Below are 26,330 nucleotides of genomic sequence, written 5' to 3'. Positions count from 1 at the left end.
AGCGTAGTGGCATATTGGTCAACCAGATGTCATTTGAATGTTGTTTTTGTGAATAAAAAAGAGTCAGGACAACAGAAAACATTATTTTCAGTAATGTAATTATTTATCCCCACAATTCACCAAAATACATTACAAAGATAAATAAACATTTGTACAATTGTGAAGAGCATGATTATTAAATTTGTTTAGAGGTATAACATAGAAATTGATTGAAATAAAAAAAATAAATTGGTTTATGGATAGGCAGAGGAAAGAACTGACACAAAGTCAGAGTGAAAAAACGACAATAACATAAAACCCCAAAAATTCTAACAATAAGTCCATCTAATGGACAGCACAACTATACGAAAAATTAAAACAAATACGTGATTCTTTTAGGAGGAAATTTTAGGTTAGACTTATTAGAGATTACACATCGAAGGGAGGAAATAAACAATAAAATTACTTGACAATAAAACTTTATTTGACCAGTCTGATTTGTCACCAACTGCGGTGTACACAGAGAAAATTTTTACTTCTACATTGTATCAGAAATCTGTTAATCATTTACTGATGTGGAACACAGAAAATCCATACCATTATGACCAATTAAAAAAAATACATTAATGTTTAATCTTAGTGAAAGAGTTTTTTCAGAGAATAACAACAACCTCGCCGCAATGAGAAAATTTAGGTGAAAACAAAATTTACAGACTTTAGATACCTTTTAATGACGTGGTTGTAGATGACGGTTCACTGGTTCTGGGAGCTTTTTTCTCAAATGTTATAAAGCTGTCACCTTTAAATTACATGGTTAGAGTTACTCTCACAGATTTCCTAATTTTGCAAAAAATAATGTGTTTAAACCACCAGAATAATGACTCATGCAATCAGCAAATATGCATGCAGCATTACAACCGAGCACGTTTCTGTACCTTGTTGTGGTGTTGAGATGCTCGTGAATATCCGCGCTACGACAGTTGTGGCGCTGGGAGAAGCAGTGGTTCTTTCTGCAACATAAACTTCATCAGCCAAATGAAGGGCAGTTTACAGGTTTAAAATATGCATGCAATTATGTGAAAAAGTATTTGCCCCCTTAAAGATTTCTGTTTCTTTTTTTGAGCCACCGACTGCTTGCAATAATGAGTGTTTCACATCTCTTTAAAGGAAATATAGGCCCACTTTAAAGTCATTCTACAGTACGGCAATTGGAGATAGATGAGGACTTTAACAAGGGAACTTTTTTTAAAACCCGATCGTGTGCTTTGGAATTTGTTCTGCTTCACAACCAAAAAGCACTTGAGCCTAAGCTCAAGCGCGGAGCATCACACCACCGCCGCAATGTTTGACTGTCGGCATCATATTTGTTTGAAAAGCTGTTAGCTGCATGCCGGATGAAATGGCACACACACCATCCTTAAAGCATGCCCCATTCTCTTTTAAGGCCACGGAATATTTTCCCACGTGTCTCTGGATCATCAAGATGTATATTTTTTTTTAGCAAAAGTGAGAGAAGCCTTTGGGTTCTTTTTGGTCAGCAGAGCTTTTGGCCTTGGAACTTTCCGATGGACACCAAGGGCAGCTACTCCTGGGAAGCTACCCCACATACCACATCTTCTCGTTGAGCTTTGCTGGAATCCAAAAGCCTAAGAAATAGCTTAGTAGTAATTTTTCAGACTGACTGAAGTCAATGACATGGTCATCTGTTCTTGAATTGCTTTAGATCAGGGTCATGCTTTTTTGCTTTTTGAGATCTTTTAGACTACGTCATGATGTCCGGCAGTTTCTATTTAAGTGTTTTCTTGATCCTGCAGTTCCTGACTAATTAAGATGTGATGAGTTAAACTGCCCCAAGAATGTGGTTAGCCAAAGTTATTTAATGATTCAACAAAGGGGAGCAATTGTTTGTCCCCCTTGGGGCAAGGTTGGTTTGGATAGCCTTTTTTTTCCCCTTGGTAAATAAAATCATCATACGATAATGGCATTTTAGGTTTATACTGATTATCTTTCCAAGACATTAGTATTTGTTGGACAATCTTAAACATTTGGGTTTGTTAAAAAAAAAAAAAAAATATCTGTAAGTGGGCAAATACTTTTTCACAGCACTTTATGTAGATCATGTTTCATTCTAATGTGAAAATGTAACAAAGTACAAAATATAAACATGGAACGAGGCCAAAACCTCTTTGTTGGGCACTGAACTTTGACATTATATACCTTGTTGTGTTGTTGCAGTAGCAGATGTTATAATTGAAGTTTTAATGTTGTCTTCTGTGGTCGCACCTATAAATTGGGATTCAGCTCAGATCATCCTGAATAATTTATTCAGCCATTTATATAAACTAGAAGTGGAGCATGCAGTGAAATCTAATCTGACATGCAGAACGGACCTTATCTACAACAAGCAGTCATGCATCATGCATTTGCTTGTGCGTTTAATTTCCATTATGAGGGAAGCAAAAAAAAAATGTGAGGGATCGTCTAGTTATGTTGCAACCTCTGCTGCTCTGCATTTAGTGATGTGTTAGCAAAACAGATTTTGACAAATGACCAACTGTTCTGGGGTAAGTAACTTTGAAGTCAATGCACTCTGAGGTGAAGAGTGAATAGATGATTCAGTTAGTAAAGAACAGGCAGAAAGGGCAAATACAAAAGAATAGTGTGATCCTTTAACGTTTGGACATGAAAGCCAGGTTTTAGTGCCAGGTTCCTATGGTGATCCCATGGCAACTTCTGCTGTAAAGTATGTCCATTGTTTAAAAAAAAAAATAGATTAACATTTTATATGATCTATATGAGTTTATAGAACAGGGAAAACCCAACAGAGATGATGCTGTGTGTGTTTAATCTTGTTAAAACACGATTTGGGAATACCAACTGCAAACCAATGAGACATGCAGCTTTAGCGAAAATTCAGACTGAAGAAACACTATTGCCTACCTCCATCAATCAGGGACTCATCCGCCTCCAACGCAAGCCAATCAGCTTTGAACTGCTCCTCCTCAAAGCCAATCAGCATCCTGGGTTCATCTTAAAAAGAACTCCACATCCTCATCTCGGCCTTGTCCTCAGCGAGCAAGCAGTGGCTGCGCGTGTCCGGTTTGGACTCTGTTGACCGGTTTCAAGAGACAATAACTTATCCTGAAATCCTCCTGCCATAGGAATACCGTCTAGCTGCACATCTTCCTTTCCAACCTCTGTTTTCGTCAGCTCCGGTTCCTGGCGCAAAGAACTCGCAAGCAACGCAGACGCGTCGCAACTCTGCCTAAGTTCCGGTCAGCTTCGCTTCATAGCGCGCCGGGGTCTTTCTCAAACTGATCCCGTGGGGCAGGCTCTTGGTTCGCGGATCCGCCGACTCATCCGGGACCTTCTCTGGTTCTCATCGGCTTTGCGGCGCCACCTTGCCGCTCGTCCCGGCCGCATCTTTTCAGCCGGATCTACTCTCTCATTCACTCGCTAATGCGTTCGGAGCCAGCTCAGGTAATATGTATTCACCCATGTTTGTTTTCGTTTTCTTCTTCTTCTGGTGTTGCCGGTAGCCACCGGGCTTGTGGTGGCATTGCTGCCACCTACTGGTTGGAGTATGAAGTGCATTTTAAAATTCAGCAATTGATACCAATCGTTATTAAACCGCTGCAACTCTGGTGCAATTTGGCATCCGCTTGGACTGGTCTGTATTGGGTTCAGACTTCTCATTTATGCTGACCAGGCCACTTCTGTCACTCTTGTCATTTCAATGTTTTGCCAATCAATTATTCAGGTGTTGTGAAATGATGCATGTTAAAGTTATTTAAGGTTTAGTTAGTAGGTATTATCTGAATGTCAGCTGGGACCCTACGTACGGATGGCTGTGGGGGATGGTTTGAGTATTGGGCGATCTTTAACAGCAACTTGCTCATGTATTTAGGGATTGTCTATTTCTTCTTTTAGGTTCAAGGATTCATTCAAGATGAATAACCGGAGAGCATCACTGAAGGTGCTGTTGTCTGGTTGATACTATTTTCAATTACGGATCCTCTCTGCAGTTGTGAGGCTAACTAAAGCTACTAAGCAACGAGATCATCAGTCAGCAGGATGCAGTCCAGAATCTGAATTAAATTATTAAATTCATCCAAATGACATGGAATAAGCTAAATAGCTAATCGATTCATAACAGCATTTGGTATGCGTTTAGCACTCTACGTATTTATGAGCTAAGCAAACATTATCGATTATGTCTTAAGAAGTGTTAACCGTGTTTAATGGACCTTCATTTTCTGGATGTTTTCTTCTTATAGATATTCTTTTCACTATTCCCAGTTATTTTCTCAAACTAAACCTGTCAGCCTGCATTGAGTTCTACGTATTGATCTTAACCTAGTTCCATGATGGCTTTTGCCTGCAGACAAGCTCTCGAATTCTGGATATCAGTTTCATTCTCATATCAGTTATTTCTGAGCGTCAGCTGCTCTCCTCGCTCGGTCACCTCAATCTCGCAGGTGCATCATTTCAAGAGTCACGTTTTTATTTCCAGGCAGCTTGAGCTCACTAATTCCGTTTCCTTCCCTCCTAGAACAGGATACTCTGGTTAAGAGTTGCTGTTCTGAACTTTCCTTCTGGTCTGGCATGCTTCCCGTCCGGATTTGGAACACACTTTCTATAATGTATTTTGTCTGTAGATGCGTTAAATTTTACGGATGTGCATCCGTAAGTTTGGAGGATTCTAAAAACAGTTGGTTTGCAGATTCGTGAAATTGTCAAAGAAATCGTTAATCTTGTGACCTTTCATCTAGAGTTATTTCAGCATTCAGGATGTGAGCTGCGCAACAGCAGACGCTTGTGGAGCCCAATCGTAGGTGATGGCTATCATCAGCATGCCTCACATATCTGCTCTTACTTTTCATCTTAGCCGCCTAATGCTCATCTTAAAGGTAATCTAACTACGAATACTGGTGGTGGATTCAATCTCATTCAAGTCTCATTAAGCCCGCGTCCTGTCCTGTTCATTCCCTCTTGGTCACTCATTCATTTATGTGCATCATCCCTAAGCATCCTTTGTTATTTATTCCGTCATCCAGGCGTCCCGCCATGCAGGCATCCTGTTGTTCTGTTCATTCTTTCATGGTCATTCATTTATTCATGTTCCCTGCCATGTTCCCCACTACGTTCCTTGCATACTCCTTGCATGCTTCCTGCATGCTCCCAGTGTGCTCCCTGTGTGTTCCCTGCCATGCTCCCTGCCATGCGGCCTTCCCTGCCATACTCTGCCATGTTTCCTTCTATGCTCCTTGCCGTGTTTCCTTCTATGCTCCTTGCCGTGTTTCCTTCTATGCTCCCTGCCGTGTTTCCTTCTATGCTCCCTGCCGTGTTTCCTTCTATGCTCCTTGCCGTGTTTCCTTCTATGCTCCTTGCCGTGTTTCCTTCTATGCTCCTTGCCGTGTTTCCTTCTATGCTCCTTGCCGTGTTTCCTTCTATGCTCCTTGCCGTGTTTCCTTCTATGCTCCTTGCCGTGTTTCCTTCTATGCTCCTTGCCGTGTTTCCTTCTATGCTCCTTGCCGTGTTTCCTTCTATGCTCCTTGCCGTGTTTCCTTCTATGCTCCTTGCCGTGTTTCCTTCTACGCTCCCTGCAACGCGGCCTGCCCTGCCATGTGTTTCCTTCTATGCTCCTTGCCGTGTTTCCTTCTATGCTCCCTGCAACGCGGCCTGCCCTGCCATGTGTTTCCTTCCATGCTCCTTGCCGTGTTTCCTTCTATGCTCCTTGCCATGTTTCCTTCTACGCTCCTTGCCATGTTTCCTTCTACGCTCCCTGCAACGCCCTCCTCCCTGCCATGCGGCCTGCCCTGCCATGTGTTTCGTTCCATGCGGCCTGCCCTGCCATGTGTTTCCTTCTATGCTTCTTGCCATGTGTTTCCTTCTATGCTTCTTGCCGTGTTTCCTTCTATGCTCCTTGCCGTGTTTCCTTCTATGCTCCTTGCCGTGTTTCCTTCTATGCTCCTTGCCGTGTTTCCTTCTATGCTCCTTGCCGTGTTTCCTTCTATGCTTCTTGCCGTGTTTCCTTCTATGCTCCTTGCCGTGTTTCCTTCTATGCTCCTTGCCGTGTTTCCTTCTATGCTCCTTGCCGTGTTTCCTTCTATGCTTCTTGCCGTGTTTCCTTCTATGCTCCTTGCCGTGTTTCCTTCTATGCTTCTTGCCGTGTTTCCTTCTATGCTCCTTGCCGTGTTTCCTTCTATGCTCCTTGCCGTGTTTCCTTCTATGCTCCTTGCCGTGTTTCCTTCTATGCTCCTTGCCATGTTTCCTTCTATGCTCCCTACGTTCTCTGCCATGCTCCTTGCGTGTTCCCTGCGTTCTCTGCCATGCGTTCTCTGCCATACTCCCTGCGTTCTCTGCCATGCGTTCTCTGCCATACTCCCTGCGTTCTCTGCCATGCGTTCTCTGCCATACTCCCTGCGTTCTCTGCCATGCGTTCTCTGCCATACTCCCTGCGTTCTCTGCCATGCGTTCTCTGCCATACTCCCTGCGTTCTCTGCCATGCGTTCTCTGCCATACTCCCTGCGTTCTCTGCCATGCGTTCTCTGCCATACTCCCTGCGTTCTCTGCCATGCGTTCTCTGCCATACTCCCTGCGTTCTCTGCCATGCGTTCTCTGCCATACTCCCTGCGTTCTCAGCCATGCGTTCTCTGCCAAGCTCCCTGCGTTCTCTGCCATACCACCTGCGTTCTCTGCCATGCTCCTGTGTGTTCCCTGCCATATTTCCGGCCATGCTCCTGTGTGTTCCCTGCCATGTCCCCTGCATGCTGCCCGCCTTGCTCCCTGCCATGATTATTCATTCATCACGTGCATCAGCCCAAAACTGACCATTAAAATCACTTTCCACCTCTCCATCAACCTCACCTCATCTTTCCATTCATCTTGTTTAATCCTGGTAAGCCTTTGCAGCAATGGCCCTCTTTGCTAAGCTTTCACATATTTTCTCCTTCTTTACTCATCCTTCTCTCTGCCTTCTGAACTTGCTGACGCTCTGGCCTGGACCTCGGCATTTTTGGGGGGTAATTTCCCTATTCTCATACATCTGCTTATCTACGTTAAAGTATAAATCACCGTTTATGTTCCTGCCGAGGTCCGAGCGCCAAAGTTTAAACTATTGTATCAATAAATTCCTATCGCTTTTCTCTCTTTGTGAGTCTTTAGTTTGAAATGATGCTAAAGCGGAAATACAACCGAAGAACTCTTGCTTACTTCCATTCAATCAGAGGCTTGTCCGCCTCCGATGGAGCATTTGCTTCAAGCCACACCTCCTCGAAGCCCAATCATCCAGTGTTCACCTTAAACAGCAACTCCAAATCATCTCTCAGCCTGCTTTTGGCAAGCGCAAGAACCATTGCACTAATATCGTATTTCACTTCAGACATTCCCCTTTGCAAGCCTTTTAGTTCCAAGTATCATCCCGTGACCGACCATCTCTATTCATGCACTTTACCATACACCTCACCTCATCTCCCCATTCATCTCACTCAACTTTGGTAGGCCTTCGCGGCAACCGGCCCTGTTTGGTAAGCCTTCGCAGCACTTTTCCTCTATAGCTCATCCCACTTGTCTCTGTTTTTAGTTTAATCCAAGTCTCATTGTCTTTCAACCATGCAGACGCATCGGCCTCGACCTCGGCAATTTTTTGGGGGAAATATCCCTATTCTCATACGCCTGCTAATGCATATTCAAGTATAATTCAGCGTGAATTTTTCCTGCCGAGGTCTGAGCGCCAAACTCTTAAAATATTGTATCAATAAAATTCTTCTAATTGCCTTTTCTTTCTGTGTGAGTTTTTCAGATTGAAATGCAGCTTTAGCGAAAATTCAGACTGAAGAAACACTATTGCCTACCTCCATCAATCAGGGACTCATCCGCCTCCAACGCAAGCCAATCAGCTTTGAACTGCTCCTCCTCAAAGCCAATCAGCATCCTGGGTTCATCTTAAAAAGAACTCCACATCCTCATCTCGGCCTTGTCCTCAGCGAGCAAGCAGTGGCTGCGCGTGTCCGGTTTGGACTCTGTTGACCGGTTTCCACCCACCTCCATCCCCTTCTCCACCATCGTACCAAGCTTCGCCTGGCTTTCCTACGGTGCTCCTTCAACCTCGTTCCTATCAGAGTGTAATTCCTGCTGGACTCTCATGGAATTCCCAGCCACTCATTAAAACGGTCCGGCAGAAGACCGCCATGCTGAGCCTGGTTCTGCCAGAGGTTTCTTCCCAAGGGGGAGTTTTTCTCTCCACAGTCGCTTCATGCTTGCTCATCATGGACAGTTCATGCAAACCTGTGTTTATCAAGTTGGACATCAAGCTCAAACAGATCATCATATGGACTGAACAAACTTTGCTTATCTCCACTCCACCACCAGTTTCAGACCCGGGGGGAAATATCCCTATTCTCATACGCCTGCTAATGCATATTCAAGTATAATTCAGCGTGAATTTTTCCTGCCGAGGTCTGAGCGCCAAACTCTTAAAATATTGTATCAATAAAATTCTTCTAATTGCCTTTTCTTTCTGTGTGAGTTTTTCAGATTGAAATTTCAACACATCCGAGGATTGCTGAGGAATGAACTGCATTCCAGGCCGCCACCACTTTTTCTAGGCTACGAGTAAACAAACTTGGAAATCCTTGGAGTGGTCTTTTATGCAATACAGTCACAATTCACAGTATTGTTTTATTGTTGTGACACATTACTGCATGAAATAAAGGATGCTAATTTGTCATATTTGACAGTTTCACAGCTTTTCAACTAAAATTAGTATTTTAATGGAAAGTTTGGATGATCATGTTAGAATCCCAGTAAATGTATCGGGGAGGTTTTTTTAATAACCTACAAAATAAATTCCATTGTTAGTCCTGATGGAGTTAAGTTTCTCTCTCAAGATGGAGCATCGTCAGTTCTATGTGGTGATGAAATGAAAGACTGGACATTTGAAAATTAGTTTCAATAAAGATTATTTGCATACACGTTTGCTAATTTTTTGTATGTAGTATTGCCTAACAAATCTTCTGTGTTGAAAAAAATGTACCTCAAGAGCTTACCAATGCATTGTGGGGGCGGAGAATCATATTTGGTCTTGCCACACGTAATGCTTTTACTCCCAGACAGCACGTATCCCTCGTTACATGTGAAATTTATCACTTGTCCATATTCTGGTTCTGTGTCAGCAATCCAAGAATTTTTCCCATTTTTCACTTCGGCAGGCTTGGGACAGGTAAAAACTGAGAAAAGTAGACAAAGAATATTATAGTTTCAGGCTTAAACTATTTTGGTGAACTGTGCTGAAAAAGGAAAATTAAATAGTTTAAACCGAATACCACTTACTTTTACACATTGCTTTTTCAAACCACCCAGTTGCATAACAATGTTTGAAGCTGGGTCCTAAAATCCAATAACTGCATAAAGACAAATTCAAACATAAAGTAAGAGTGTTTATTTAAGTACAGCAGTTATAAAAAGTCTACACGCCCCTTAAAAAAAAAATAACAACACGGTTTCATTTGACATATGAGACAATGTTAAATCTATTTTCTACCTTTTCATTCTCTAATGTGACATAACTTCCTGTTTACAAAGAAATCCAGACAAACGACTCCAGTTGAGGGAAATGCAAAACATAATAAAAAAAAGGTGCATTAAGCAGGTTGTGTAAGTCTTCACACTCTTAAACTCTACGTTGATTCAGTCACAGTATTTACCGGGGTCCACGCCAGGCATCATTCATAGAGAATCTGATGGACTTAAAATATAGTTCAGCTGTGAGAGTAAGTCTGATATTTAATAGCCATGCTACAAATTTTAAATGTCACATCTACTCAATTATAGAGCCATAGTTTGAAGACAGGTTTTGATTCAAAGGATCCTCCCCACCTCCATGTAGGCAATCTTTCTTCTAAAGATAACACTGACTAAAATCCCCCATAACCTCATGGAGAAAGGTGGTACAAGCTGATGAAACAACACTTGAACTTATGGGCAAAAATTTCAAATGGTAAGCTTCACAGAAATATTAGCACATCACCAAAAAAAAAAAAAAAAAAAAAAAAAAAAAACGGCCAGATTAAAATATGGTGGGAGCATTGCGCCCTGGGACTACTTTTCTTTAGATGGAACGTCCAAATTTACAGAAGAACAGTTTTGTCAGAAGATAACAGTTTTAAAATGATCTAGCGGGGGTTCAGAACCGAAGTTGACAGAAAATCTATAGGTTCCTCTGAAGAGGGACAAAAGCCATTCCATTCCATTCAGTTCAGTTTTATTTATAAAGCACCAGCACTTTACAAAGTCAATTAAATTTGCCATCTTTACAGTCTGGAGACCTTTTGCATGACAGAGTGGGAAAAATACTGCCAGGTCATGATTTAGGATGAGGGGTGAATGCTACGGAATTAAAATATCCTTCAACAAAGTTTTACTTTGGGTCTTCATACTGGCTATGTGTCTTGAATTGTTTTATTTGTTTTAGTTGTTTTCAAGTAAAATTGCACAGGGTAATTGTTAATAGCAGTTTATCCATCCAAGGGGTGCTGGTGCCTATCTTCTGCAGTAATTAGTAGTGTGAGTAGAATCTTTTACTGTATGTCCACTTAAAAACCAAACAAGTGAACCGCACTCATAACACAATTGACTTGATGTCAAACTAAAATTTAGTCAAGAAAATGTTAAAACCGCTCCATAAATCTTGGACGACAGTCAAGCCGTATCTTAACTCTTTATGCCGTTTTCTATCTGATTCTCACATAGGTCTTTACTTATTTTAGTGACATTTTTTTTTAATATGACTACATCACCAATGGGAGAACTTGAAAAACTGGATTCACATCGTTGATTGGTAGAGAAATGCCGGTATTGCAACAACAAACAATGCTGCTCTTTGAGACTGAACGTGACCTTGTTAGCGTCCCTCATGATTTAGCCAAGTTGCTACAAGTCAAGCCATACCTTTGATCTCCCGCGATAACAGTGAGACATTTAAGCAGATAAAGATGGAATTTAAATATGGGGAATCATACATACCCTTCTTCACAGATTACTTTGATTCTTGATCCAAATAGAGTACCACCACTGGTATTAAAGGACATGTGTGGCTGTGGTTTGGGCTGACCACAGTCCATCTCTGTGATATAAAACAAACACAAAACAATAGATATTTGTGCAGCACCATATGGTGCCAAGATGACCACATAAATCATTTGGTATGGCTGTTTGTCAGGTGTAATAAGTAAGCTAGACAGGACTCACTCTTGCAGTTGAGATCTGGCTCAGTCCACTTGTTATCAACGCAGTCTATGGTCCCAGAGCCGCTTGCTTTTTCATATCCTATGGCACACTCTAACAAGACCTTAGAACCCTCTGGGAAATCATTTTTTAGGAGGGCTGCCTCACTGAGAACCATATTTTCTCCAACTTCCGGTTTGGGGCAGTCAGCTAAGAGAAAATAGTAATAACGGCAATTGGGAAAAAAAAAAGACAAATGTCAGAAACAAACCTATTATTCCGATATCTGGTCATTTCGAAAACCATCAATTAGAAAAGGTTGAAATGATAAATGAATTGATTGCTTTGAACAAATAAGAAAGTAATGTTAGCAGTAAAAAGTATTAACTATATATATATATATATATATATATATATATATATATATATATATATATATATATATATATATGCATACATTTTATGTAAATAATCATGTTTAATGTACTACAGGCATCTCCCCTTATGACAGCGCCATATAATCTAATCCCCTCTATTTTTTCCCCTGTTTTTATTCTTCTGCAGTTCCGATTTTAAATTCAAAACAATAGATGACAACATTTTTTTTTTATCTGGGTAGAAACAACAGACTAAAAAGCAAACGACAAAAAAAAATCATGGGGCCTTACCAGTAATAAACATTGTCTATCAGTTATGTATAAGTGCTTATATTTCTTATATATTACTAATATTTCTTATGGTAATTTTTAATCATCCTCCCAGTGTTTCACGCTGTACACCCACATCTATTGTCTATTCTTTATGTCTTCTAAAACTTACCTTCTCCACAAAATTAATAAATGTCCAACATTTCCAATTGTAATCTAATTCCTATTAAGAAAAAAATATATATATAAAAAACAACAACTCAGAATATGTGTTTTAATACGGTAGAGGCGGACGCCATTGGGTTTAGACGTTAAAATTCAGGTTATTTTTTTATTAAGTAATACCGTTTTAGTTAGTTGAAATAAGTTACAGAAGCTGAAATGTAGCGCTTTATAAGCGGTGGCAAATAAAACGCGATCTGCCTCTCCTGCATGTCTCTAAGCAGCAATACACTCATTTCTAGCCGGCTTCGCGGCTGCCGTACTGACCTGCAAAACTCCCGACAAAGAGGTGCAGCAACAGCAGCAGGAGCAGGTTGGACTTGAGATTGTCCTCCGGTAAAAGCTCCATAACAAACTGTGGAAAGAGACACAAACTATCCAGATAAAAGCGCCCAGTGGGCCGGTCCGACTTCTTCAGAGTGGAAGCGTGGTGTGTGGAGACGCTCCTCCTGACACTGAAAGCGATTCCTCCCTCCCTGGACCACCTTTTGTTGCTATACCAGTTAAGTCAGCCATAATTACCAGACGCAGAAGAGGGGAGGACTATTTCAAAATAAAAGCTCCGGTTCTTCTTCATAATAATAATAATAATACTGTGGTAATTGCTCCCACCCACCCCCCATACACTCAGCCGACTTTTAAAAAGCATAGCTCTGAACTTCCAAACCCATAGCCTAAGTATTTTGCGTTTTTATTGTCAGCGTCAGCTTAATTTTAAACATTAGAAATCCACTTTATTTTGAAACATGCATCTGGACATTTGTGGGGGTTTATTTTTGTTTTACAGACTAATAGAAGGTTTCAGCGTCTGTTTTTACTCTGAGTCTAAAACCCTTACAGTCAAGAATCTTATGAGTGAAAAAAAGTAAATCAAGGCGGGGTTTAGTATTTACATATTGGCTATTAAAACAGGACAAAGATATCACGTTCCTAACCAGCCAGCCCCCTTTCTTGGCCTCAACTTGCAGGGAATTTTCCTCCAAATGTTGCAAAATGGCAAAACGTGGAAATCCTTTGGGTGTGACCTGTAACTGATCGACATGTTGCTCTTTATTACTTGCAGCTCTTTAAGCGTTTTTGTGTGTGAGACAATGTAACTCTAATAAAATAACTATTATTTAATTAAGTAATAAGGCTAAGTTAAGCAATGGTCCTACATGGGTCCACCCTGTATCCTCACTTTGAACCAACGCAGTGTATGAGTCACTATCTGTGGTTGTGGGTATTGTTATGGATACTGCTGGGGACTCCCTTTCTCTCTCTCTTTCTCTCTTTCTCTCTCTCTCTCTCTCTCTCTCTCTCTCTCTCTCTCTCTCTCTCTCTCTCTCACTCACTCACTCACTCACACATTCCAAGGAATCCCAGCTCATTTTCAACCACAACTCTGTCGACAGAGGCCTTTTTTCCCTTTCCACCCAGTGTTACCAGAGGAACCCTCGGACATAAAACCTTGTAACCAGGCAACAATTGCTCTGTCTTAACTTTCTGATGATTTTATTTTTCTAAAGCAGTGACGAAGCACAACATTTGATTAAACAAATGCATATTGTCGACGGAACACATCACGGAGCGAATGTATAATGTTCAAATGAGCTCCACATCTGGTTAGGAAGTAATAAAGAAAAGGGGGGACAGTAAAAAGTGTAACAAGCCATGATGTAAAGCCAGTAAAATATGACCTGCTTAAAGATGGCTCATGCACTTTAATCCCTTTTTAAGGAATCTAAAAAGTATTTTAGCGTTACTAGGTGCCAGTTGAGTTGCTTGGCGGGCTTTGCTTATCTCTCTGAACACCTTGTCCAAATGACAGATCAAGCCGCCTCCCTTTCTCAGCAGCCTACAAGAATGCATCTGTTTCTCCTCATGTCTGATAATGGGTACAAGAACTCTCCAAAGCACACATATCAGCCCCTGGCTGCATAGCTCACCTGCCATCAAGACATACCAGCAAAGTGACACAAAAGCCTAATATAGCATAACATTCCCCGCATGTATTTGCCTTTTATTTGTTCTTTGCGGAATGCTTAGGTTTTTAAACATACATTTCACTGCGCAAACAGCTCTGTTTTGGGTATAACTTTTCTTGCTCATCCATTTTTTCACAAAACTACAGGATGACAAGGCTTATATCAAAATAAAAAGGCTTATGACTTACACTTTGCTGCTGAACACAATGTGCTATTCGTCTGGGAAAAATCCAAAACAAACCAAATACTAAAATGGTCCAATTTGCGGTACAGATGGTATTATTATTTTTATTAAAATGCTGCATTTAAGGGGAAAGTGTAATATTAACTTAAAAAGTACAGCCAGAAAAAAAAAAACAAAAAAAAAACAACAACTTTAATTTCAAGTCCAAGGCTTTTAAAAACAGCAGAGAGCGTTCCTTTCTTTAGCACTATACACACTTGATGGGAGTTAGCGACATCTAGAGCTAAAACAGACCAACTGCATCAAAAACGGGAAAAATGGAAAACAAAGACAACTGGATTCAAAGAAATACACAATCATCAAGCGAATAACTGTATCACACCTCATTTTCAGCTCACATCGGCTCAAAAAAGTTAATTTACATTGTAATCTAAAGCTGTAGTCAACTTTCAAAAAGATAAAGTGATTTGATTAAGCAAAAATTTGTTATTTGTTAGGACAGTAAAAAATGTCCCCAATTTGAAGAACATAATCGACCTGTTTTAACAAAAGGTAATGATTATGTTTCATAATTCAAGAAAAATAAGCTGCTGTCTGATTGTTTTATTGCAAAGAAGGCATTTGGATAGTATGTAAGGTAAATAGTAAAATGGGAAACTACAATATTTGTACTTGACAGAAGCTTAAAACTGTGATTTTCTTAAATAAGTCTTTTGAAAACCTTGAAGATATATTGCTAAAAGGGAAACTGAAATGTATTTTTTTTATATGAAAGGAAAAGTTTCCAGTTTTTTGTGAGCGACACACCAAAACGAAACAGAGCGAGAGAGAGAGAGAGAGAGAGGTGTGCTGTTTTTTTATGAAAGCAGGTGCAAAACATTGTCATATGGCTTAATATCTATTGTTAAGTTAAATAAATTTCACATATTTTGCAGCGTAGTGGCATATTGGTCAACCAGATGTCATTTGAATGTTGTTTTTGTGAATAAAAAAAGAGTCAGAACAACAGAAAACATTATTTTCAGCAAAGTTTTATTTTTAGTGCATGAACAGAATACTATGTCAAGGTCATAGCCTACCCCTTTCAATCCATTTTAAATATTTTCTCTTTTTTAATTTCTTTTACATAAAAAAATAACAGAGCAATTTCAATATACCTCTATTTTTTTTTGTTTGTTTCTCCCCAAAAGAGCACTCGGCAGGTTGGTTTATAAAGGTGCTGTACAATGTACAAACATTTACATCTACTGGTCCTACAGAATGTAGAAGATACCACAAGGAATTGTTTCTTTTCTCATAATGAAGCAATGCAAGGCCACAGTATGATGCAGAGATGACATAGAAAATGGTCAGAACAAAAGCATCAGGAAGTCAACCAGTGCAGGGGAGACAAGAGTAGAAAGAGTGTTATCCTTCTCAGGACCAGAGTGAACAGCCTGTACCTGGTATTCAGAGCTGGACTGACTCAAACATACCAATCAAACTATTGCACAAAACTCATAGCCTTAGCAGACTTGTAAACTGAAAACTGCCTGATACAATCAAAGTTTACCCTCCGTTTGGCTGCCGTTAGTATGAACTTTATCACATATTTGCTACAATACTGTGTTCCCTGAGCTCGTCTGAGTGTGTCTTAAATCATATATTGTAATTTCTCAAATTTCCCCATTTTAACTTCCGATTGGTCGATTCCACGTGCAACACTTTTTGGAACCATTTGTCTTATAAATACCTGCTTTACAGCCCTGTGACATGTATGTTGGTGGCTTGTCCAAACACAAGCCTTACATCAGCAGCATGGACAGTGTCTCAGTGAAACACCACATCACTCTGGCCTCTGTCATCCTTCATGCTAGCCTAATGGACGACCACACGGCAGGATAGGCGGACAACGTACAGCAGTCAGTTTCTCAGTAGTCAAACATAAACAACCAGGGAAATGACACAGATCTGGTAAAGCTTTACATAAATTACCTTGAACCCTTTGGAAAACATGAAATGCCATTGTAAAATAAATAATAATAGTACCAATACGTCATTTAAAAAAATGAACTGGTATTAAGTGAATGTCAGTAGTTAAATACAGCTCTTTCTGTTATGCTACAGGGGCAGATGCAGTGCAATGGAATTCAATAGATATCATTTGTAAATTATGACACATTCAAATATTTATATATCTATATATATATATATATAATATATTTCACAATGAGACACATTTTGAGAGATTGCAAACATTTGGTACAGCAGTTTGAATGTCTATACATTTCATGAACTACTGTAAAAGATCCATGGTAATTCCTACCACTGAAGTACTTTAGGAGTCAGAAGAATGCTCCAATTTCAGTAACTGGGACATTTTCCAAAGTCTATATGAAAACGTGTAATGATTTGGTACAAACACACACAGATGTATATATATATATATATATATATATATATATATATATATATATATATATATATATATACTTTTTCATCTAGTGTCTTAATAAATTACACGCTCTGTTTTATACACATGGTAAACAAGATATCAAACCACAAGTTTCTGGTCTTTTTTGATGATGGTGAAGGAGTGCCACGACAAAACCCTCTAAACAGTCTGAAGTAACCATTAAAGTAAACATTTTCACACCAGTACTTCAAATCAGCCCAGTTGTAAGAATGAGAATTAAAAACAAGGAAGCGGTCCGTCCCGAATGATGTGCAGAGAACGTGCATTAAAGCAAAACCAAGGACTAACAGCATGCAGTTAAACAAGCCTGAAAGTAAAAAAAACCAAAAAAACAAAATAAAAGGTCTAAATGTCCCCCAATGAGGCAAAATGAAACCTTATGACAGCCACATTGGGTGTTCACTACAAATCAAAGGCAGGGCCTTGCTCCCTTCTTTGCATATGGGTCATTGCATTGTTACGGGTGGGAATGGTCGTTATTGTTCCACAGGAGACTCCCAGGATTGGCACATTTTCACATTTTAAGATGTCTTGGTCCGACAAGGCCCCCGAGCGTGCCGCGTGTGCTGAAGTCCCACACCGAAGGTACTGATGCAGCAAACAAGGCAGAGGGAAGTGCTACATGTCACATGTGAAATCATACTACTCCCAAAATATAAATCTGACCGCAATCTAAGGATAATGAAAATGGTCAGCATGTTGCACATCTCTGTTTCATGGAAGATCTCTGAAAAAAGAACCAACTATTACGTTTATAGCGTCAAGATTTCATGGCACAGTTCCTGTCCAGGTGATTTAATGTTCTGTCACAGAGGGTCACGGAGGACCTCTGCTTTTGTGAGGATTTTGGCAGAGCTTGGTACTTTCCACGGCCCAGGGCCAACGGATCCCTTTTGGCTCTGGGTGGTCCCTGCAATGCTGTCTGTAGAGGCCACAGAGTCCTCTTTATTATGCCGTTCTTTGAAGATAAATGATTTACGCTCTCTCACTTTCGTCTCCTGTGGCGAAGCTGCAGAGTCTTTTCTGCTCCACAAGTCTTTAAAAAATGACAACGAGTCTCTTTTGTTAACAGCGCCTTTGCTTACGCTCTTGTTTTCTGCGGGGCTGCCATTAACGTCCCGGGGCTCAGGGTCTTTGTTTCTACCTGTGTCACTCTCCCTCGCTGTAACAGACAGCGTCCTGTGACGAAGAAACACCCCCTCGCTTCTTTTGAAGCGCTCTCGCTCAAGGCCTGGCCTCGTTCTTGACTCATTTCCTAGCGTGTATCTTCTGAACTGAGGAGTTCCCATCTCGCCGTTTTTATTTTCATTACCTAAGCTCTCTCTGCTGGAGGAGTCCTTTAATCTCCAGTGATGCCCTTGTTGATGCTCCGTCTGCTGTAGGCTTGACACCGCCTGATGCCGAGCCCTAGCCTTCTCCTGGTTCCCGGTTTGTGTTTGTGAATTATTCGTCGGAGGCATTTTGCTCCTGCTCAGTGTTGCTGCCTCCGCCTGACCGTCGGTCCTTTTTGGACTCTGATGTTGCTCTTTGGCTTTAGGAAACGTCTCCTCTGTTTTCTTTGGGCTGCTTAGCTCTCTGGAGTCATTTGTGGACCTGGTTCTCCTGGAGAACTGCGTTTGATCGTAAAGAAGGGGAGAGAGCCTGTTGGTCTTCTTTTCTGCCCACTCATCGCTCTCCTCCAGTGAGCCCAGACCCCTGCTGTGACGGAGCTCGTGGCCTTGCAGGGATTTGGTGCTCCCACTGCGAGAATGTTTCAGTTTGCTGGATAAAGTTGGGGGGAAAAAGACGGAAGCCCCAGTGGGATACGGAGGGTACTGAGGCGATGTGCCAGAAAGGAACACCTCCTCAGGATAGCTTGCGGATGAAATGAGTTTTGGATGACGTCGGTCTGAAAGAGAAGCGGAGGTTTTGACATGTCAGCACAGGAATATTACACACACACACACACAAAATCTAATTTACAGAATGTAATGGAGAGAACTTTAATCAGTGAGGTTAATAGCAGTGGGGAAATGTGAGTAAGAAAAGTATTACCAAGATTAAAGAGAAGAGACCAGCAAAAGCAGTGGCGGTGTTAGTGTTGGTGCTCAGTGTAATAGCACGCAGTAGAGGAGGCTGTGTTACCTGCATCAGGGGCAATCAAAGAGCCAGAGGAAGCAAACCATTACAGATTTATTTTAACAAATAAAAGCAAACACAAGAACACGCTGAATCAGAGCGGCACGGAGCTACAAAAACATTCTCTCAACAAATGTATACATTTATTAAAAATTATTATTTTATTACTGCCTAGACGTCAGTATGTTTCATTTCCCGTAACCGGTTAGCAGCAGTTAATATTTGATAAAGCACAGGTGTAAGTGAATTAGAATCATAACACAGGAAAATGCATTTATTTCGGGAATAAATTATCCTTTTTTTTGTAACCCTGTTTATGACAGAATCTCTCCCAAAAGCTCAAATGGGGTTTGATTCAAAATCCTCTGAAGGTTGAAGTCATCCCTTTTGCTTTTGCAGCGTTCGACCACACTTTTTCCTTCCACTCAACTTTCCATTAACATGCTGGTATGCAGACCTCTTTCAACAGTCACCTTCTTTGCCTTTCGGCTTTTGTGACTGACCCTATTTGCAGGGCGTGCCATTGACTGCCTGCTGGTCAATAGTCAAGTCAGGAGTCTTAACAGTGTGTAAGCAGTTAGCTGTAAACCCCATTAGTCCAATTAACAAGAAGTAAACACTTGAAATGTAGCACTCTGTGTATCATGAATCTGTATAATAAAATTTTCCCTTTTTGTTACAGTGCAAACTAACAACAAATGCCCTCTCAAAGCACTTTGCCAGACAAATGGGTCCAGTAACATTTGTGTCATTAAAATGCTCCATACACTCTCTGTGACCTTTATCTTGCATCTAGAGCCCAGATATCTATGTCAGGGGAAATCATCTAGTGCGGGGAGATTCTCTTCAACGGGCTGAAAACGTCATCATTATAAAAGCAGAGAATTCATCACACTTTTAATTTAACAGCTAAGAAACACTGGATTCCAAGCAATCTTTTGTGAAAATTTGTATTATACCGACACCCTATTATTATTATGCATTCCGTATTAAATAATACTGTATATTCTATAGTGATGCTATCGAGGCGTTGCTTGTATCTGTAATACTTTATCGGCTGGTTCTGCTGTTCTTTTTATATCTCTCTTTGCAGGTGTAGAAGCAGACTCGGAGGAATATATATTGCTCTCTCTCTTGTCTCTCCTCTTTCTCTTTCACCTTTTCTCCCTTTTAGCATTTTGTCTCGTTTGTTTCTCTCCTATTTTTTCCTCTTCTACCTTCCCGTTTCAGTGTCCATTGAACAATAAAGCTTCTTGCATGTATGGATCAAGCGGAGCACTGTGGCGAAAGCAGTAAGACTTCACTTGTGAAAGTAAAATCTGTTGGTCTCTTTTTGGCTTTAAGACAACAATTCTTGTTTTTTTTCTTCAGTTTATTTCTGGCAGTTTTATTGTTTGCAAACTAACTCAAGTGCAATCAAGTGCCTCACTATCAGGAGCTACCTTGACAGGTCCTGACTATCAAGTAACAAGCGAATGAAGTAGCCCTGAAGCCTGAATATAAACTACAGGTGAATATCAGTCTATAAGAACAGCATCGCTAAGTACATTTATTTATGTAAACAATTCAAAACCTGGAACTCATACACTCATTTAACAGACAAATATATACACGGTTTAAAACTCTTAAGAAAGTTAGAATATTTTATAAGATCAATAATAATGCTAAAAGGTTTTTCATACAGAAATGCCATGATATGGCCTAAACAAGGTTGGGGAATATAGCTGAGTTGGCAATTGTTCAGCTGACAGCCACTGACACATTACAAAAGGTTAATAAACCAAAAGTGACTCACTGCTTCAAAATACAAACTGGCAGTTTAAACAGAGATGGCTGTATCTCTCCAAAATAATGAAGAGTTGAGTAGTAGGAAAAACTGTGGTAGAAACAGGTGCACAAGCAGCAGCGCTAACCGCAGATTTGATAGATATGGATAACAAGTGACACACTCAACCCAAGAAAACTTCAGAAGCCCTTTGCCTGACCTAACGGGAAAAAAGACCCGGACTGGTGCCCAGAGGTCCTTTTCAATATAAAAGTTAATTTTGCATTTTATTCAGACACATGACAGGAAAAAAGACACCAGATAATGCAATGCATGCATATGGTCTAAAGCAATCTGACCCTCATTAATCCTAAAAATGCCAGCTAACTATTTAGCACACCTTCTGCACAGTAGGTGGACTTTTTACTTTTTACATTTTTACTTTTTAGTTGGCTGAGATTTTAGTGCTAAAGTCCTAATTTTTTATTTAATTTCTGTATAATTTCCTGAGAGAGTTGGGAATATCATTAGCTGTAAGCCATAGTAATCAAAATTAACAGAAATAAAGACTTAAAATATATCATTAGGTGTGTAATTAATCTACATATCAGTTTAAATTTTCGAACTGAATGGTTAAAATAAATTACATATTTGACCCATAGGTATAAACCAAGCCAGCAATCGTTGCACAACTCCCCTGGGAATGTTTGCAAACTGCACAGGGAGAAATTACAGGAAGCTTTCCCTAAATAACTGAGTGGCGTCAAGGTGGAACTTGCAAAGCTGTAATTTAAGCCAATGGCTGCAATTTAGAAGAAGACGAAAAGATTGAACATTTATGCTGACTTGAATGCTAGCATTTAGAACAAGTCTTCTACAGTTCCCTGACATTTGTGTAAGAAAACCAATTAATTAAACTACATTTTTAAAGCTAAACATTGCACGTTATCAGGAGTGGTGTAATATATTAATACATTCAACTGACGTCTCCAGTTATACACTAATGTCTTTTACACCATATTGATATGAAGCTGTGCAATAGGAAGAACTCTTCAAGACACAACGTTTGTCCAAGAGGGGAAGTGAAAATATTACTCACTTCCGTCCGGGGCCAGTCCTGCTCCAGGTCGCAGCAGCAGGACCACTTTGTTTCCTCCAGCTTGGATCAGATCAATTGCCCGTGTGTGGGAAATGCCACGAGCCGGCTCCCCATTAATCTCCACTATCTCATCTCCAACCTGTCAAAAATGCAGCGACACACCAATGAACAGCTAACATACTCTGCAGCGTGTTTGTGCGCACAGATGCTCATTATTAGCCGATCTAAAATGTATGCCGCGTGCAGATCCCGGTTTATATCCCGCCTATAGGCCCTTTCTTTTAGTGGAGATGACAACATAACTGTGGATAAAGCCTGCAAACATGTCAGACTGTGTGGCTCCAATTAACGCTGACATTCTTCGGCATCCTTTGAAAGGCAAAGTCATGACCAGGGATCACAGGATCCTTTCACACAAAGAGGCTCTTTTTTTTTTTTTTCTTCCTCATCTCAGGGTCTCGTTCAAAATCTGATAATCTAATAATTTCATTCCGATTGGGAAATTAAATTATGAGAGACACTAAGGTGTCAGTAACAGTGTCACCTTTGTGGAAATGAATTTAGTTAGTTGCGTGCATTCATGGAACATTTTTACTATGAACTTTCTTCTATTGAGGTTTAAATTTTTTCACACAAAATGAATCTGTGTAGTAGTTCTCATCCAGCTGTGGTGTTAGAAAATCCCTATTTCAACCTTTAAAAGATGACGGCACTAACAAAGGATCAATAGAAGGTAGAATTTCATGCAGAAATCAGGATAACCTTGCTCACAGTTAATGCAATGAAACATACCCAGTGCACAAAAATACCCTAACACAGCACTTACATGGATTCTTCCGTCCTGCTGAGCTGGTCCATCTTCAGCAAGCCTCAGGATATAGAGGCCCATGTTGTACTCCGTTCCTCCACGCATGCTGAAACCAAAGCCTACGGGACCTCTCTCCAACTCCACAGTCAGACAACCCTCCAATAAACAGGAAAACACTCAGAATGCACACATATAGAACGCAAAAATGCACGTCTGAATATCGTGCATGCATTTCTCGTACACCTCTGGAGCAAGCAGTGAGTTCTTAAAGGACTTAAGACGTTAATAGTTACCTGGTTAGGTCCTGTCACACACAGTGTTCCCTGCTCAGCCGGTGGCAGAGTTTTATGGTCCGACCAGTTGACTCCATCCCGTTTGTCTTCCAAGTCCAAGTTATAACTAAACAAGCACAGTTCTTCATGATTAGCCACTTCAAATGCAAGGCATCGAGCGACCAACACAAAAAGCTATTATGGAAATTATAGAACTGAATAGACGGCTGGATGCTAGCTGGGAGGAAAACATTTATAGTATAGTGGGGGTATAATGGTTTTGATTAACCCTATTATAAATACATAATGATATTTAATAGTCTCTTTATGAGACATAATACTCAGTTACTGGACCCTAAATGTTATGCTGACTCTGCATTGTTTTGTGGGTTAGCAGAGTTTTGTTCAGGTTAATATCTCAGGGATTGCTGTAAAAATATTTCTCTGAAATACTAAAACATCAAAGGTGTCTATTTTTTATTTAGCAACCTTCATGTTGCTTTCTGTTTCAATACTATCCATTACTGCACAGTCTTCTTAGCCCCAAAGGGCAGCAAGTAATAACTTTAAGTGCATTAGTACATTTTATTAATACGTTTTATTCTTACCTGTCAATCAATCAATCAATCAATCAATCAATCAATCAATCTGTTTCTTACCGTTCATCGTGCAGTGCGGACCTTTGTCCGACGGCCCTGTGTTGAAGAGCTGGACTCTGTTTAGCTGAACTTGCTCCCGACGGTGGGCCCTTGTATTCTAAAATATAATCAGTGCTTAAACATTAGAAATGCTAAAAAAAGAACAAAAACAATCTGTTGAAAACCTATTGTACAGAATGTTTCACAATAACCTTCACTGCAGAGTTTTTAAAACTTTCCCATGTTACCCTAAGCCAGAAAAACTACATGATAGCAGTAAGAAAAAAAAAAGCCAGAACAGGAACAAAGCTGTGTAAATCTAAATCATCTGGGCTTAGAAAAGGAGAGTCACAATCGAATGCATTATACAGAAACAGTCATGATGCAATGAATGTCTGGTCTGTAGTCAGTAGGACTGCAGCCTCCGCCTCCATGGACACATACTGAAAGGGCCCTGGGTAAAAATGCTAGCCATTCACATTACTCCTAATCTACAAATCAGTATAAGAGGCTGTATGTAAATCGGTGGATGCGACATCTATTGAAAAAGCTTTTTGGTTGGAGAACAAGATTAGAAAAGCACAGTGTCAAGAGCATCCACTCAGTGTACATCACTTGCCTATCTTGGACATCTGCAAAGGCCCCATTATTTGAATGAAGTACCTCCCTACCTCCAAATGACATCTTACTTTACAAAAATCCATTTATGTTTGAACGAGACGAATAAATTCCAAGAGTATAACAACATCGTAAATATCCCAGATAACTACATCATGGATATCTTTGGTCTGCTGGAAACATCTAGCTCCTTGTTAGATTAATATAGCAACAAAAAAGGGCCCACCTACAGAAAGGTAAAAAAACAAAAAAACACAGCGTTCACTTTGGTGTCTTTTTAAAGCCACATTTAGATGTAAAAAAAACTCCTTGTTTCAACATGTTCTTTTATTTAGCTTCATTCCTGCCATTTGTGTATTATTTAAACATAACATATACAAAAGGCAATTTTTAACACATTTTTGGACCAGGTTTTCGCATTACATAGACAAAATATTGATTTCATTATTAGTTACATTTTAATAATCTCCCTTCTTCTGGGGAGGAGGTTAAGCTTAATTTTTAACTATCTGAATACATTACTTTGACGGTAACCCTAAAATATGATGTTAATATAATATTAAGATATTATGATTAGGTGAAAGCTTGATTGCTTTAATTAAACTGCAAAGCTGCAAAAGCAATTTATCATTTCCAAATTCTGAGCTTGAGAAACCGACATCTAGATGAAAAGACGCGGGAGTTATGATGTGAGGTATGTTTTATATTTCCGTGAATAGACAGTTACTCACCATCCTCAGGAACCACAGTGAGGGTGACGACGGTGCCAGCATCCTTGATAAGCTGAACAATGTCATTGTGAGAGAGCTCAATGATGGAGCGCCCGTTGACGGCGGAGATACGATCGCCGACGTGGAGCAGGCCGCAGCGGTCAGTGGGGCTGCCTTCAATGATACGGCCAATTTTGTGAGGGATCACTGAAAAGACAGATAGGAAGAATAATGAGACGGCGAGATCCGGCTCAAGTAACCATACGACATCTATCTGGCATGCATTGACATTTTTCAGAAGCATTGATATTTAGATGCTCTGTATCTATATATTTAGGGTCTAATGATGTAAAATTCCAGGTTTTAGATTTTTATCGATCCTTGAAAAACAAAACAAACAACAAAAAAAAAAAACTTGGAAGTTTGATCCTCACCGCCATAAGGGGGTTTGCTCTTGGATGTGAGGATAACAAAGCCAAAGCCCTCGTTCTCCTTGCGGTGGAGCGTGATATCGAAAGACTCGTGGTCCAGTGCGCTGGGCATTGGTAGGCGAGGTAGCTTCGGCGAACCGTTCACCAGGACCGGAGCCATTTCCTGGGTGTCTTCGTCTGGTGCGTCTGCTTTAAAAAAAAGCAGATTCCAACGTCTGTGCAGTTTGTGTGAAGTTTTCTTTGCGCACGTTTTTGCTTCTATTTACACAAGATTTAATAATAAAAACGCAGTCAAGGTGATTATGCAATGACCAGAGCGAAATTGGACAAAATCCTGGACATAATCCTTCAAATCAATTAGTGCGTCTTCGTACTAACCTCTGTAGATGACCTTCCGGCGAACAGTCAGCATGACTTGACCGTTTCGGGCTGCATTGGTCATCAGGTCCAACACCTGCTTGTGTGACCGACCTTTGACCATCACGCCGTCGATGCCGATGAGCTCGTCTCCTGCTCTGAGGCGACCGTCCTTCTCTGCAGCTCCGTTGGGCACGATGGCCCCGATGTAAACCTGGGGAAACACGTTCTGCTATGGGGTTAATTATAGGGAAGTGGCCAATGGGAAGGCAGAGCATTTTGCAGCTATAAACACAACAGGGTTTTATATCTTAGTGCAAAAGGCGCTTCTTGTTTAACTTTCAAAGTCAGATAAAAAGTATGAGAGCCGACAAATACGCAGATTAGAAATGAAAATTTTCTCAGGTTTAAAGGTTCAGATTTAATGGATTATTGAGCATAAAGAGACAGCATTAAAATTATAAGTGGTGTAACACATTTTAACGTCTTTATAATTGATGCCAAATAATTGCACAACGACTTTTTCATGACACAAGCACAATTTCTTAAGCAACAGGGTAGACATTTTTATATATATTTTTTTACTTCAAAACCTTGAATCAAATCATTGTTTTACTGTATCTGTATTATTTTATAGCTATTTCACAAAGGTTTAATCTCATACAAGGGTTTTGTGTTGCCCTGCTTATTTCTAAGATCAATTAAAAATAATCACAAAGAATAGCTTCTCATAAAAAAAAAAAAAAAAAAAACGAGCTCTGTCTAAATTTATAACAAGACTATTGCGTTACTCATACATGTTCGTTCAGGCTTCATGAAACGGTAATTTGTGAA

General features: G+C 40.2%; 2 protein-coding genes across 5 annotated transcripts in view; both read right to left on the bottom strand.

Annotated features, from left to right (window-relative positions):
• Positions 1-233: 233 nt before the first annotated feature.
• LOC118567303 (complement decay-accelerating factor, GPI-anchored-like) lies at positions 234-12,650 on the bottom strand. Its single transcript, XM_036152130.1, has 7 exons — positions 12,342-12,650; positions 11,230-11,415; positions 11,005-11,104; positions 9,313-9,383; positions 9,030-9,209; positions 915-989; positions 234-778 (listed from the first exon to the last, which is right to left on the bottom strand). Exons 1-7 carry the CDS (start codon positions 12,421-12,423, stop codon positions 696-698), a joined length of 777 nt encoding a protein of 258 aa, XP_036008023.1. The 5' UTR covers positions 12,424-12,650; the 3' UTR covers positions 234-695.
• A 2,590-nt stretch (positions 12,651-15,240) lies between these two features.
• The window catches only part of LOC105928038 (membrane-associated guanylate kinase, WW and PDZ domain-containing protein 3), a 171,814-nt gene continuing 160,724 nt past the window's right edge, over positions 15,241-26,330 (bottom strand). The window contains exons 14-22 of one of the 4 annotated variants that reach the window (XM_012865109.3): positions 25,518-25,725; positions 25,143-25,328; positions 24,730-24,915; positions 23,402-23,498; positions 22,764-22,869; positions 22,489-22,626; positions 21,663-21,801; positions 18,715-18,804; positions 18,463-18,568 (exon numbers count right to left, since the gene is read on the bottom strand). In XM_012865109.3, coding sequence (XP_012720563.2) covers positions 18,755-18,804; positions 21,663-21,801; positions 22,489-22,626; positions 22,764-22,869; positions 23,402-23,498; positions 24,730-24,915; positions 25,143-25,328; positions 25,518-25,725 — 1,110 coding nt within the window. In that variant the 3' untranslated portion in view covers positions 18,463-18,568; positions 18,715-18,754. Of the gene's footprint in view, positions 18,569-18,714; positions 18,805-21,662; positions 21,802-22,488; positions 22,627-22,763; positions 22,870-23,401; positions 23,499-24,729; positions 24,916-25,142; positions 25,329-25,517; positions 25,726-26,330 lie in introns of all 4 variants that reach the window. The other 3 variants (XM_021317845.2, XM_012865107.3, XM_021317844.2) reach the window with 3 other exon arrangements.

This window comes from Fundulus heteroclitus, chromosome 20, assembly GCF_011125445.2.
Source record: "Fundulus heteroclitus isolate FHET01 chromosome 20, MU-UCD_Fhet_4.1, whole genome shotgun sequence".
In the NCBI taxonomy this organism is placed as follows: domain Eukaryota; kingdom Metazoa; phylum Chordata; class Actinopteri; order Cyprinodontiformes; family Fundulidae; genus Fundulus; species Fundulus heteroclitus.
This window is presented reverse-complemented; position numbering and strand designations above follow the sequence as displayed.